This window comes from Chiloscyllium punctatum, chromosome 9 (genome assembly GCF_047496795.1).
Source record: "Chiloscyllium punctatum isolate Juve2018m chromosome 9, sChiPun1.3, whole genome shotgun sequence".
Classification (NCBI taxonomy): Eukaryota; Metazoa; Chordata; class Chondrichthyes; order Orectolobiformes; family Hemiscylliidae; genus Chiloscyllium; species Chiloscyllium punctatum.
The window spans coordinates 73,284,822-73,299,331 of record NC_092747.1 but is presented as its reverse complement, the minus strand read 5'-3'; the positions used below and the strand labels follow the sequence as shown (position 1 = coordinate 73,299,331).

General features: G+C 38.9%; 1 protein-coding gene across 6 annotated transcripts in view; it reads left to right on the top strand.

Annotated features, from left to right (window-relative positions):
• The window catches only part of slc36a4 (solute carrier family 36 member 4), a 243,042-nt gene that overhangs the window by 91,366 nt on the left and 137,166 nt on the right, over positions 1 to 14,510 (top strand). For all 6 annotated transcript variants that reach the window (XR_011961540.1, XM_072577808.1, XM_072577807.1 and 3 more), the window contains exon 7: positions 9,982 to 10,209. Coding sequence is in view for 5 of the 6 variants with exons in the window: in XM_072577808.1 (XP_072433909.1) it covers positions 9,982 to 10,209 (228 nt within the window). In the remaining variant the exon portion in view is untranslated. The remainder of the gene's footprint in view (positions 1 to 9,981; positions 10,210 to 14,510) is intronic.

The window sequence follows — 14,510 nt, the reverse complement described above, 5'->3', positions numbered from 1 at the left end:
TAATAGCATTTAAAATCACATTGTTTACCCAATAATCTGCTGTTAGCATTTAAGCTTTTTTTTAAGTTAACTTAATGAGAACACTCTCCATTTGAAGTGTCCATTATGGACTCAAAACTGATACCTTAACTATCATTCTGGATTAACCTGGAGTTTGCCTTTAACTCTAGTCTCTGGCTTTTATTTTATTTTCAGCAATAGTCAATAAAATGTCATCATTTGGGTTTGTGAGTGTTTTTCAGGGTCTAGTTTTCCTCCCTTTCTTTCTTTTTGTTTTTGGGTGAATATTCTTAGTTTTATTTTTAAAAGTCTGAGAACACGGGAAGGACTGAAATAATTACAGGAACTGATTGCGGAGTGTTTACTTAGTAGTCGACATTTAATAAAGTGGAGATAGTGTACAAAAGCTTGGATTATGCAGAGGAATTCCAATATTCTAACCTGCTTTACTTTTGTTTCACAGATTGTTCTAAATTTTTCCATTTCAAGGATGAAAGATGAGGCCAAAATGTATGACAGGAATGGAAATTGAATTTGAATAAAATTAAATTATCCCTCATTGTCTTAATTCCATTTTCTTCTAGTCCATGCTTGGTTTAGAAGCATTCTGCAATGCTAGACAATATTGTGTGGAGAAGCATAAAGAAAAACAAATTGACTACTTAGTTATAGAGTGAAAGAGTTATACAGCTCAGAAACAGACCCTTCTGTCCAACTCGGCCACGCAAACCTGCTATCCCAATCTGACTTAGTCCCACTTGCAGTTTTTGGCCCACAAACCCTTCGTAGTGTTATATCCATCCAGGTGCCATTTAAATGTTATAATTTTACCCATCTCCACCACATCCTCTGGTAGCTGCACCACCCTCTACCTGAAATTGTTATCCTCAGGCCCTTTTTAAATCTTTCCCCTTTCACCTTAAACCTGTGCCTACTAGTTTTAGACACCCCTACCTTGGGGAAAAGGCCTTAAATATTTACTGTTTCCATGCCTCTCATTATTTTATAAAATTCTATAAGGTCACCCCTCAGCCTCTGACGGTCCAGGGAAAAAAGACCCAGTGTACTCAGCCTCTCCTTATAACTCAAATTCTCCAGTTCAGGCAGCATCCTTGTAAATCTTTTCTGTATCCTCTTAAGTTTAACAACATCTTCCCTATAGAACAACGACTAGAAATGTATGCATTAATTTAAAAGTGGCCTCATAATGACCTTGACAGGATATATAGCCTGAGCATGACATCCCAACTCCAAACTCAACATTCTGACCAATGAAGGGAAGCATGCTAAACCCTGCTTTCACCCTGTCTAACTGACTCAACTTTTAACGAATTATGCATCTGCACCCCTTGATCTCTTTAGCAACACTCCACAAGGTCCTACCATAAACTGTAAAACTCGTGCCATAGTTTGCCTCAGCAAAATGCACACCTAACGCTTATTTAAATAAAACTCCATCTGCCACTCCTCAGTCCATTGGCCCATCTGATCAAGGTCCCATTGTACTCTGAGATAATCGTCTTCACTGTCCACTACACCATCTATTTTGATGTCACTTGCAAGCTTACTAACCATACCTTCTATATTCACATCCAAGTCACTTTTATAAATGGTGAAAAGCAGTGGGCCCAGCATCAATCCTTGCGGCACTCCACTGGTCACAGTCTGCAAAGCAATCCTTTACCACCACCTTCTGTCTCCTACTTTCAAACTTGAACTTGTTGGAATATAGCCATTTGCTAAAAGTTACGCAGAATATTTATAGAGATGGTACAAGATGTAATTCCAGTGCTGAAAATAGCTCCTCATTTTGCCAAATGTTGAAAGATAGAACACATAGATTTTATAGACTCTTTGAGGTTTTGGTTGAAGCTGCAGTCTGCTGACATTTTCCTATGTTTTTCATCAATGTACCTCAAATGTGGAGCCAGTCTCAAATTTTCCCATCTGTTCTTGTATGGGAAACATACAAGACACCTACATTATGGTGTGTCAGGTGTACCACTCAGTCAAACTCCCCATTTTGAACGGTGGGACACTGGGGATCAGAGGGCCCTTGTATACAGAGGAGATTTACCAGGATGTTTTGGGAGGTGATGACCTAGTGCTGTTTATCCAGATTAACATTAGGCTGTTAATCCAGAGACCCATGTAATGTTCTGGGGAGGAGGGTTCGAAACCTGCCGTGGCAGATGGTGGAACTTCAGTTCAATAAAAATCTGAAATTAATAGTCCAATGGTTACCACAAAACTGTAGTCAATTGTCAGGAAAAAAAAATCTGATTCACTGATTTTCTTTAAGGAATGACCCTGCTGTCCTTACCTTTCTGGCCTACATGTGACTCCACAATAATGTGGTTGGCTCTTAACTGCCTTCTTGGTAGTTAGGGATGGGCAATAAATGATAGCCTGGCCAGTAATACCTCCTACAAAAACAAAAGCTGCCTGGGCTTGGGAGTTTTGGTTGTGAAGTGTGATTAGATGGATTGTATTTGTTTCCTTGGAGCAGAGGAACCTGAGGGTGCACATGATTGCAATGTGATAGAATAGAATCTCTACAGTGTGGAAACTAGCTCTTCAGCCCAATAAGTCCACACCGACCTTCTGATGATTAACCCACCCAGACCCATTCCCCTAACCTATTACTCTACATTTATCCCTGGCGCTGTGAGGCAGCAGTGCGAACCACTCTGAGCCACTGTGCTGCCCAATTGCAAAGGTCATCACTGTCAGTCCACAATAGAAAATCAAAATACACAATTCTAGTTTCAGTGGAACATTCTTTCCTCTCTTAATTTTCAAGGTGTATATGAGGGGCACATGTAGGATAGACAGGAAGGAACTTTTTCCCCTTGGTGGAGGAGTCAGTGCCCTGTGGCCATATATTTAATTTAAGGGGCAAGAGATTTAGAGAGGATGTAAGGAATTTTTTTTTCACCCAGAGAGTGATGGGTGTCTGGAACTCACTGTCAATAACGGTGATAGAGGTAGAACCCTCTCATATCACTTAAGTATTGAGAAGTAAACTTGTGATGCCAAAGCACATAAAGCTATGGGTTCAGTGCTAGAAAGTAGGACGAGAACAGTTAAGTGGTTCTTGACTGGTGCAGACTGGATGTGCCAAAGGGCTCATTCTATGCTGTAGACCTCTGTGGTTCTATAACTATATTTTGTTGCTTCACAGATGGCCTTTGTCCTTTTACATTCACTGTTGTGATTGTTGCAGTGTGTCATGATGCTGCTCTAATAAACCTGATATGAAACTCTAATGTGTTAATAAGTAACTTGATTTTCCTTCCATCAGCACTTTGGCTTCGTATTTTGAAATGATGTTGCCTAGCCGGTTAGTTTCTTGAATGATTGAAAAAAAAGTATCACATTATCTATAAGACTATTTACCTTCCTTAAAAATTGAAGTTAAATTTTAATTGGCTTTTATGTGTACATGGATGAAAAAGTTAAATATGGGATGGTACAGCAATGTCTTCTTGTAACTAGTGTTGACATTTTTCACTGGAACGTAGGAAGCTGAATGGTGACCTTGCAGAGGTTTATAAAATCATGAGGGGCATAGATAAGATGAATAGAAAAGGTGTTTTCTCTCGAGTAGGGAAGATCAAAACTCCAGGGCATTTTTTTTAATGTGTGAGGGCAAAGATTGGAAAAGGAGTTGAGGGTCAGTTTTTCCACACAGTTTCATATGTGGAATGAACTGTCAGAAGAAGTGGTGGATGCAGGTAGAATTAAAACATTTAAAAGATAATTAAAAGGTTCATTTTCAAATACTAAACATTCGGAGGGAAATGGGCCAAATGCAGGTAAATTGGACTAACTTAGTTTGGGAAACTTGGTTGGCATGGACGAATTGGACTGTTTCCGTGCAATGGGACACTAACTCTGAACATTAATTCCAGCTGGAGCAGTGGAAGTGAAAACGCTGGAAGTATTTAGATGCTGTGATGTTGAGTTTTGATCTTTATGGAAGACTGTTCGAATTTAATTCAGCCAGATGGTCTGTTCATCTTTAGCTATTGTTACTACAGAGTTTGGAGGGGTGCACTGTTTTGTGTACCCCATTCCTTTCCCAACATTAAATTTAACCAGGTTGGTCATAAAGAAATTACGTAATTTTGAACTGTGACAGGCTCAGTATTTAAAAAAAGCCAGGTTTCTCTCATCAACAGCAAATAATTGGTTTATTACAAAATACGCTTATTTAATAACACTCATGATATTGGCATTTCGATTTTGTAAATATTTAGCTTTTTTTTAAAGAATGCACAGCCTTGTGATGTATGTTTGTAATTTAACATTCAAGTTCCCAAATAGTAATAACACAGAGTTAAATGGATTTTTGCTTAGAAAATCGTCCTTTGATTAAATAAATCAAGTTGTATTGGTCAACACAATCTTTAAAAAATGATATTTGGAACACATAATTATACTTAAAAGGAATAATAAAAATTGATAGGTATTGGTTCCATAGTTATTCTAATTCTTATCACTTGTTTGATTCAAGATGCCAGACAAATTGACCAAACGTCTAAATAGACTAAGAGGGACAGTTGATTCTGAGGATCAAGCTTGAGAAACATCAAGTTAATTGGACAAAATATGTAAGTGGCAGAATAATAGCAAAATAATACCATTATCTTCATAGTGTTGCATATATGGGAAGAAAAATGGGAAAGTAGTGGGGGCAGACTTACTCAAAGATTTATACTGAGATGGCTAAGGATTAAAATGAGAAATATAGTGTTCTTGAAGGCTTAATGCTCCACTTGTCTCAGGTCTTTAATTGATAAAGCAAATAGGATGTTGAACTAAGGTCAGAGTGTTGAAACTGTGCTGTGTTCTGGTTCCATTGAGTAATGCGCAGCCACAAGGCTGCTGCTTGCAGCATTGATCAACTATTTAATTAAATCCTGATACTTATGTCATCCAACTGATAGTGAATTTTAAACTAATTTTATCAATCTCAGTTTAAAAAATTACCATCAAAGTCTCCACGTAACTGAATTTAGTGGGGAAAAGGTTGTGGAGCTGGGATAGGCGATGACCGGACTGGACTGTACATTGCCAGTCACATAGGGAGGAAGTCTGTTGCACAAGACTAGAATAGGAAGACAGTAATAATGATCAGTCAGTGAAACCAAAAAAGCTTAAGTAATTGATGTAAGTCTGAATGGGATTTCAATGTCTGAGAGCATATTGACAGCAATGAAATTAAGCATGAGGGTTGCACAAATGGCTAGAGTCAGAGGAATGACTTTTTTTTATGGTGATGGCAGAGAGTCAGTAAATCTGTGTAAGACTTGAAATCAGCAATGATAACAAGAGATAGAAATGTAGAAAAAAGAAGATAGGAGTAGGCCATTTGATCCTTGAACTGGCTCGGACATTGAATATGATAATGGCTGATCACTGAGCTCAGTACCCAAATCCTGCCCTCCCCCACATCCCTTAGCCACAAGAGCAGTATCTACCTTCTTGAAAACGCAGACTGTTTTGGTCTCAACCACTTCCTCTGGTAGTGAATTCTATATCATTCTCTGGATGAAGAAGCTTCTCCTCATTGCAGGCCTAAAAGTATTACCCTTTGTCCATAAACTGACCCCTGGCTCTGGACTCCCTGACCATAGGGAACTTCTGTCCTGCATCTAACCTGTCAACAGCTTTTGCACTGGTGGTGTCTGTGATTTATCATACAAAAGGAAATTTGAAATATTTGGTTAGCAGAATGCAGTTGTATTCATGGACATGCAACAAACATTTTCCATCTTGCACCACAGGTGAGAAGGAACTTTGTTGAAGGAGAAAGTTCTCTTGATTTGAGGTTAATGAAATTGACGAGTGTCCATACAACTTTATTCATTGATTAGTACACTTGTTCCTATAAATTATATTCATGTGTTAATCTCTCATTTCTGCTGCACTAAAATGTTCTGTGTATGTGCTGTCTGACATGTATAACTTGTAGAACTATGACTTGTTAGCCTTGAAAGATTATATTCAATATTGTCCCTGCATGACCAAAAACAATATACTTGGTGGGGACCTTTTGGATATTTTCAGGTTACCTGTTGATCATCTTGAGATCTTGGAAGTGTTCATTGTTAGATGTAGTTTGTTGGATCTGTTCTGCTTGGCTATTGATGTAGGAAATGGATGTTACAGTGTTGAATATTCTGGTCTTGCATCTGATAAGTTTGTTATATCAAGGATCATAACACGTAGATTCATGCATGCTGGTGAACCAATGATAAAACATTCATCTGTTTCTATTATGTAAAAGGTTTCTACTGACCATCTTGAGTTGTATTGTTATTTAAGCTGAATAATGCCAATGCATGGATGTTGGGCCTCTTGAAAATAGTTAACATATCCTGTGTGGATTACAGCACATTGTGCCAGTTTCCTGAGTACATACTGTGCAGGATACTGGAGTAATGGTATTTACACTTCCATCAGTGTTGATTTAGGCAAATAGTGCATGTTGTCCATTCCTTTGGGATAAATTACTTGAATGTAAATAAACGTTTTAGTTTTTCTGACAGCATGTATGTAATGCATCAAATTTACCACATGTACTACCTAACAGGGGTCTGTAAGCTTTGTTGACATGCTTGTATGGCGTGGATGGAATTTTCAAAACCTCAAAAACTTGCATGTGTCATCAAATGCTGGATCCTCTTTCAGTGAGTGAGGCAAGTCACATTCTGGGCACAATTTGAGAATTACAGTGGATTTATTTAAGTATAGAGTACTTTTTCCAGGGCCAAGCACTTGTAGATGGTGGTGTCGTGCTACAATTGCTTTAAACTTGCATCCTTCATTAAGTCGAAATTCAGCAGTAGTTTTCTGAAGGATTTGATGGGTGTAACGACAATGGACTTTTCCATAAACCTTCAACTTTACTTAAATCACATTCTTTATCGTTGTGTCATCACCTACCTATCACTTGCTCCATCGTTTCATCTGACTTTTGCCAGTGTGATATGAACTCAAGCCTGTGTATCCTGTAATTGACTTTAACCTTCAGTTGATTGTCTTTCATTTGTAAATATTTCTGGAATCTCTGTGATCATTGATGACTCTCAGCCTCTGGCGACAACTCCCGGACTGGCTTCGTAGCCTGGTGCAGTGATCTTCTGGCATGGCAATCTCCTGGCTTGGTGTAGCAGCCTCTACACCTGGTCTGGTGGTCTCCTGGTGTGGCATCTTCTCAGCTTGACGTGATTTCTTTAGCTTGGCATGGCGGTTCAAAATCGATCTCCAAGTCTCATGATCCTCAAGGTGAAGCCTGGCAAGGTCTGGAGCTAGAGCCCTGTGTGGATTGGAGGCTAGGTGCTAGCGTTAGTGTTATGAACTTTTATTTCTGCAAAGCTGGACATTTTATCTGTCTATGTTTCAAGTTTTTGTAACTAAAGAAGGTAACCTAAGGTGACACTGTAAGTGGCGACATATAAAGTTTTCACTGTACTTGTTGCGTATATGTGACACTAAAACTAATTCATTCATTCATTTGACTGTTCATTCATCCATCCATTTTTATGGATGGTTTTATTCTTATCCCTTAAGTGCCCAGAGTGAGAAGAAGTTTGGCTATCATTCTTGTCAGCTGATTGATAAAGTAAAGATTGATCTTTTAATTATGAGCAAACATCTGTGATGTAGTGTGGTGCTTCTATGTATTGTTGGCTTCTCTGCTTCTTTTATGATCACAGCTTTGTAAGTTACAAATTTCCACTCTGAGGTAGAGTTTTTGCTTAAAAAAGAGTGAGCTATGATGTCATGTGTGCCTTTCTCTTTGTCTTCACATCTGTTCTAAGAGTCAAGCTGATGGAACCCACCAATGACCAAACATGTTGGTCATGTTGATACATAGATAAGTTTTCTCTCTGTGTCTTTTCCTTTGCTATTTACCCTAAAGTTGGTGCTGAAAGGATGGTTCTTTTTTGAGCCACTTTTAAAATCTGAGCCATTCTGGGCCTATTGTAAGCTGCCATTATTTGTTTTGAAAAAGGACAGTAGGGCTAGACTACTCCCTGTGCTTAAGGACAAACTTTCCATTTTGGTTGCAGTACTTCAGTATTGATGGAATAATAACTTGGGCTTTGAACTCTGACAGATTAATGGATAAATGTTAGGAAAAAGATGTTACCCAATTGTTGTGCTGCTGTGACCATTTTAGTCTTCAGCACCTTCTTGCTGCCAATACCTGGCTGTCACGACTCTCTTTTAGTGTGTACCTTTTACTACCATGATGAGCTTTTTGGTATTCTGTATGTTAGCTTGTGTGACAGAGTTGAGTTCTTGTTGAATCACATACCTTGAAGTTCATGAATAACATTACGGGCTCTGTGGTTAGCACTGCAGCCTCACAGCGCCAGGGTTCGATTCCAGCCTTAGGTGACTGTATGTGTGGAGTTTGCACTTTCCCCCTGTGTCTGCATGGGTTTCCTCCGGGTGCTCTGGTTTCCTCCCACAGACCAAAGATGTGCAGGTCAAGTGGATTGGCCATACTAAATTGCCCATAGTGTTAGGTGCATTAGTCAGAGAGAAATGGTCTGGGTGGGTTACTCTTTGGAAGGTCGGTGTGGACTTGTTGGGCCGAAGAGCCTGTTTCAACACTGTAGATAATCTAATCTAATCTAATTCCTGACATTGTTGAAATATTACCGACTTGCAGGCATAATTTGGGTTCTGAGTTCACTGGTGGACATTGCTCACACAAATAGCTGACTGAAGACACGACACTGACTCAATGACACAGACACTGAAAGTAGCTTTTTACCAGAATATCATATTGTGATGTTACGCAACTATGTTAAAGGTTCTGGCCTGTTTGGTTTGGAAACAGTGCCATAACACATTTTAGATCATCTTGAATGACTAGGTATGCAGACTTGAGTGAATTACAATTTTGGCTTTTTGTTGTAGGTTATGAAGTTATGTTTCAGGTGAACAAATTATTTCCATTGAATTAGGTTAGGTAAACTCTAGATCATGCTTGTCAGTTATGGCAACCAGTTATGAACATTGGATGGCCCTTTTCCAGACAATGTTTAATCTACAAAACAGATTCTTGGTACCTATGCTGCATTTTGCTTCACTGTATACTTTGGAGAGAGTTGAACCTGTGTGCGAAATCATCTTAGAGTTACCCTGTAATATAACTGAGAATCATTATGATATCCTATGGTCTAATCTTCCACTTTTTGTTTCAGAATGTACTGAAGTTAATCTTTAGTACAGCACTTATAGAGAGAACCATCACAAGTCTGTATTTCCTAACTCTCACCCCAATTACATCAATACCTTTTTTACCTTTCTCACATGGATGTCACATGCTTAAATCCGTGGCCATCACATCCTTAAATGAAATTTGAAGTTGAACTTCTGGCCCAGAGGTAGGGACATTAGCACTGGGCCATTACAATTTTCTATGTGCTCAAGTGAAAGTCAGTTTTTTTTCCAACTGTATATAATTAAACACAATTGACATTCATTTACTATGTAGTTAATATCCTGAAGTGGTTTTTATTGATTTAAAATAGTCAGAATTGTCTATATGTTCCCCCAATTGTTCAAAGTTGTCATCTTCCTTTGAGCCCCAGGAAATTACATTATTGCTGGCACTACTCAGTTACCAGGAGTTAAGAAGAAGCTAGAATTGTCACGGGATTTGCTCTTGTACATTTTCTATAGGTTTGTATTTTGTTGCTTTCTGTGTAAAGGAAATTGTATTCAGGATCTAGTTTATGTAGGTGAATTCATAGTGGTAGGTCACTTCTATGCATCATAATTTAATTTAAACAGATTGCTATAGCTAGTGAATTTGCATCATGCACTGCACCCGTTGAATTTCCTATAGCAGGCTTTCATGTAATTTATTCTTAATTATGGTATATGTATAATAGAACTCATCGATCTATTTAATCATAAAATAATTTTTGAACCCATGGTTTATCTCTGCAGGTGGTGGAAGGATTTCTGAAGAATCATACAAATTACAATGACTTGAACATTACCAGCAGTCCACCTGATGAGTGGAACGTTGATGCAAGGATATACATGCTGAGCTTGCTTCCTTTTTTGATCATTTTTGTTTTTATTCGTGATCTCAAGTACCTTGCAGTATTCTCTTTTTTGGCAAATCTCTCAATGGCTGTCAGTCTTGTTATCATCTATCAGTATATTATTAGGGTAAGTTTTTAACTAATAAGAAAAAAAATTGCACACTATCAACTGATTAAATTCTGTCCCTAACAGAATATATTTCAAACATATATTCAGCATGTACAGTACAACCTCGGTTATCTGAACATTGATTATCCGAACAAGATCTCAAGGTCCTGATGCTTGGGCTGCTCCCCGCAGCCATTAGATCGGTTATCTGAACATTCAGTAGTCTGAATAAAATACTGCCCGTCCCTGTTGTTCGGATAATCGAGGTTGCACTGTACTGTGATAATAGTTAAGCTCACTGGTAAAATGCTATTGATTATTGTTCTTGAATAAATTGTGTAAATCTACCTGCAGAACCTTTATCAAATTTTTGCTCAATGAGTGCAGGAGGGTTTTTTGACACAGTATGTAGACAAGCCAACAAGGGGCAATACTATATTGAATTTGGCCGGGTGTTAGATTTGGTGGTAGGTGAACACTTTGGCGATAGTAACCACACTTTGATTAGGTTTACAATAGCAATTGACAGGGATACGTATATATCATAGGAAAGAGGTATAACTGGGGGAAAGGCAATTATGATGCAATTAGGCAAGATTTAGGATGCGTAAGATGGGGAAGGAAACTGCAGGGGATGAACACACTTGAAATATGGAGCTTATTCAAGGAACAGCTATTGTGGGTCTTTGTTAAGTGTATACCTATCAAACAATGAGGTGGTTGTTGAAAGAGGGATCCATGGTTTACTTAAAAAAAGGTTGAAGCTTTTTTCAAGAGAAAGAAGAAGGCCTTTGTGAGGATGAGGTCTGAAGGCTCGGTTAGGGGGCTTGAGAGTTATAAGTTAGTCAGAAAAGATCCAAAGAGAGGGCTAAGAAGAGCTAGGCAGGGCCATGAAAAGTTGTTGGCAGATAGGATCTAGGAAAACCCTAAGACCTTCGATAGGTATGTCAGGAATAAAAGAATGACTAGAGTAAGATTAGGCAAAAGTGAGGACTGCAGATGCTGGAGATTTGAGTCAAGATTAGAGTGGTGCTGGAAATGCACAGCAGGTCAGGCAGCATCCAAGGAGCAGGAAAATCGACATTTCGGGCAGAAGCTCTTCATCAGGAATCAGGAATAAGACTAGGGCCAATCAAAGACAGTAGGGGGAAGTTGTGTGTGGAATCTGAGGACCTAGCAGAAGCGCCTCATGAATACTTTTCAACAGTATTCACATTCGAAAAGGGCAGTGTTAGTGAGAATACGGAGATATAGGCTACTAGATTTTGGGATTGCGGTTGACAAAGAGGAGGTTTTACAAATTTTGGAAGATCTGAAAATAGATAAGACCCCTGGGCCAGTTGGGATTTATCCTCACATTTCTAAGAATTCCAGAGAGGAAATTGCAGAGTCTTTGGCTTTGTTCTTTATGTTATCATTGCCTACAGGAGTAGTGCCAGAAGACTGGAGGATAGCAAATATTGTTCCCTTGTTTAAGAAGGGGAGTTGGGACAACCAACCCTGGTAATTATAGGCCAATGAGCCTTATTTCAGTTGTGTGTAAGGTGTTTGAAAAGGTTATAAGAGAGAGGATTTATAATCATCTGGAAAGGAATAATTTGAGTAGCGGTAGTCAATATGGTTTTGTGAAGGATATGTCGTGCCTAACTAACCTTATTGAGTTCTTTGAGAAGGCGACAAAACAAGTGGATGAAGGTAAAACAGTTGATGTAGTGTATGTGGACTTTAGTAAACTGTTTGATAAGATACTGCATGGTAGGCTATTACACAAAATACAGAGTTTTGGGATTGAAGGTAATTTAGCAGTTTGGATCAGAAATTGGCTAGTTGAAAGAAGACAGAGGGTGGTGGTTGTTGGGAAGTGTTCATCCTGGAGCTCAGTTACCAGTGGTGAGCTGCAAGGATCTGTTTTGGGGCCACTGCTGTTTGTCATTTTTATAAATGATCTGGATGCGAGTGTCGAAGGATGGGTTAGTAAATTTGCGGATGACACTAAGATAGGCAGGGTTTGGATAGTGCTGAAGGATGTTGTAGGTTACAGAGGGACATAGATAAGATGCAGAGCTGGGCTGAGAGGTGGCAAATGGAGTTTAATACAGGAAAGTAGTTCACTTTGGAAGAAGTAACAGGAATGTAAAGTACTGGGCTAATGGTGAAATTCTTGGCAGTGTAGATGAACAAAGAGATGTCTGTGTCCAGGTGCATAAATCTCTGAAAGTTGCCACCCAGGGGTTGATACGGTTGTTAAGAAGGCACATAATATGTTGGTGTTTTTTGATAGAGTTATTGAGTTTTGGAGCCATGAGGTCATGCTTCAGCTGTACAAGACACAGGTAAGGCTGCACCTGGAGTATTGTGTACAGTTCTGGTCACCGCATTATAGGAAGGATGTGGAAGCTTTGGAAAGGGTTGAGAGGAGATTTACTAGGATGTTGGTATGGAAGGAAAGTCTTGTGAGGAAAGGCTGAGGGAACTGAGGCTGTTTTCATTGGAGAGAAGAAGGTTGAAAAGTGACTTAATTGAGCTGTATAAGACAATCAGACGCTTGGATAGGGTGGACAGTGGGAGCCTTTTTCCTCGGATGGTGAAGGCTAACACAAGGGGATATAGCTTTATATTGAGGGGTGATAGATTTAGGACAAATATCAGTGGTAGTTTCTTCACTCAGTAGTAGGGGCATGAAATGGCCTACCTGCAACAGTAGTATTTAAGGGCATTTAAATGGGCATTGGACATACATATAGGTAATGATGGAACGGTGTAGATTAGATGTCCATCAGATTAATTTCACAGGTTGGCGCAACATTAAAGGCTGAAGGGCCTGTACTGTGCTGTAACATTCAATGCTCTATGTTATAACAAAGAGTTCTCCCTTAGGTTTAGGTAACACATAGTTCAGTGGTTAGCACTGCTGCCTCACAGCACTAGGAACCCAGATTTGATTCCACCCCTGGGTGACTGTCTGTTTAGAATTTGCACATTCTTCCCCTGTCTACATGGGTTTCTTCCCTCAGTCCAAAGATGTGTGGGTTATGTTGATTTGCCATTCTAAGTTGCCCATGGTGTCGAGGGATGTGCAGGCTAGGGGGATAAGCCAAGGGAAATGTGTGTTGACAGATGTGTGTTGTGGGAGGTGCGTGTGGGTGGGATGCTCTTCAGAGGGTTGCTGTGGATTCGATGGGCCGAATGGCTACTTCAACACTGTAGAGATTCTATAACTTCTGAAATATGGCATTCACAGGGAATAGGAGGTGCCAATTGACTGAATCTACAGTTTGCATGAGGAATGTTTGTGATAGCTGGGAACATTCAGCTTGTTGCTCCTACAAAAAGAATGTACATTTTAAAAATGAGTAGCGCAAACAAACAATTCCCTTTTGAATCTAGGAATTCATGCAGCAAGCGTGTAGGAGAAGCTTCAAGGTCAGTCTTGAGCTTACTTCAATAAAGCATCTGATCCATTATTCTCTTCCAATTGCTAATGTAGTAAAGTCCCTGTTATCCATATCCCAAATATCCAGAATTCCCATACAATCAGCATCAAAGATTCAAAATGGGAATTCCGGATGCTTGGGATCTAAATAATGGGGATTTTGTGTAAGGTACATTGGGATTGAATATTGGTTTATTCCTATTCATTCCTGCAGTCTCTTTTTGCCACCGAGTTAGGTAAATGGCTAATCTGTTCTTTATCGCAATTTACCCTGCTTGGTTCCATATCTGTTATTGAATAAAAATCTGCTAATCTCCGTTTTGAAAACTTTTTCAATTGACATTGACTCACCAGTTTGAGTGGAAGAGAATTCCAAATTTTCATGCCACTTCATGTGAAGAAGTGTTTTTTAACATCACTTGATTTTGATTATTCCTCCTCTTCTGGATTTCCCCCGTTAAAATAATTAAATCTTCTCCATTCCCGATACTAATAGCTTTAATCACCTTGACCATTCCTTAAATTATAGTCAAGAGAATATAAGTGAGGCTTTTCTAAGTATATCTTCTGTGGACCCCTTCCAGGTAGTTGCCAGTACTGAAAATGCGTATTGTATTTGTTGTGAGTCTTGTATCTTGTTTGAGCGGTAGTCAATTTCATCTAAGTGGTAGTTGAAGTCTGTCCTTGCCATAATGTATAGCAATTGAAATTCACTTTATATAAATATTGAAAATATTCCATTCCTATTGTAGATACAATTATGGAGGTAAGGATATGCTTTAAATGGAAAAGATTTAATTGAAATACAATCTATTTTAAATATTCAAAATTGAGATTGTTTACTTGCTAGTCCAAGGATGAAATATCATGAATCTGTTTGTAAAAT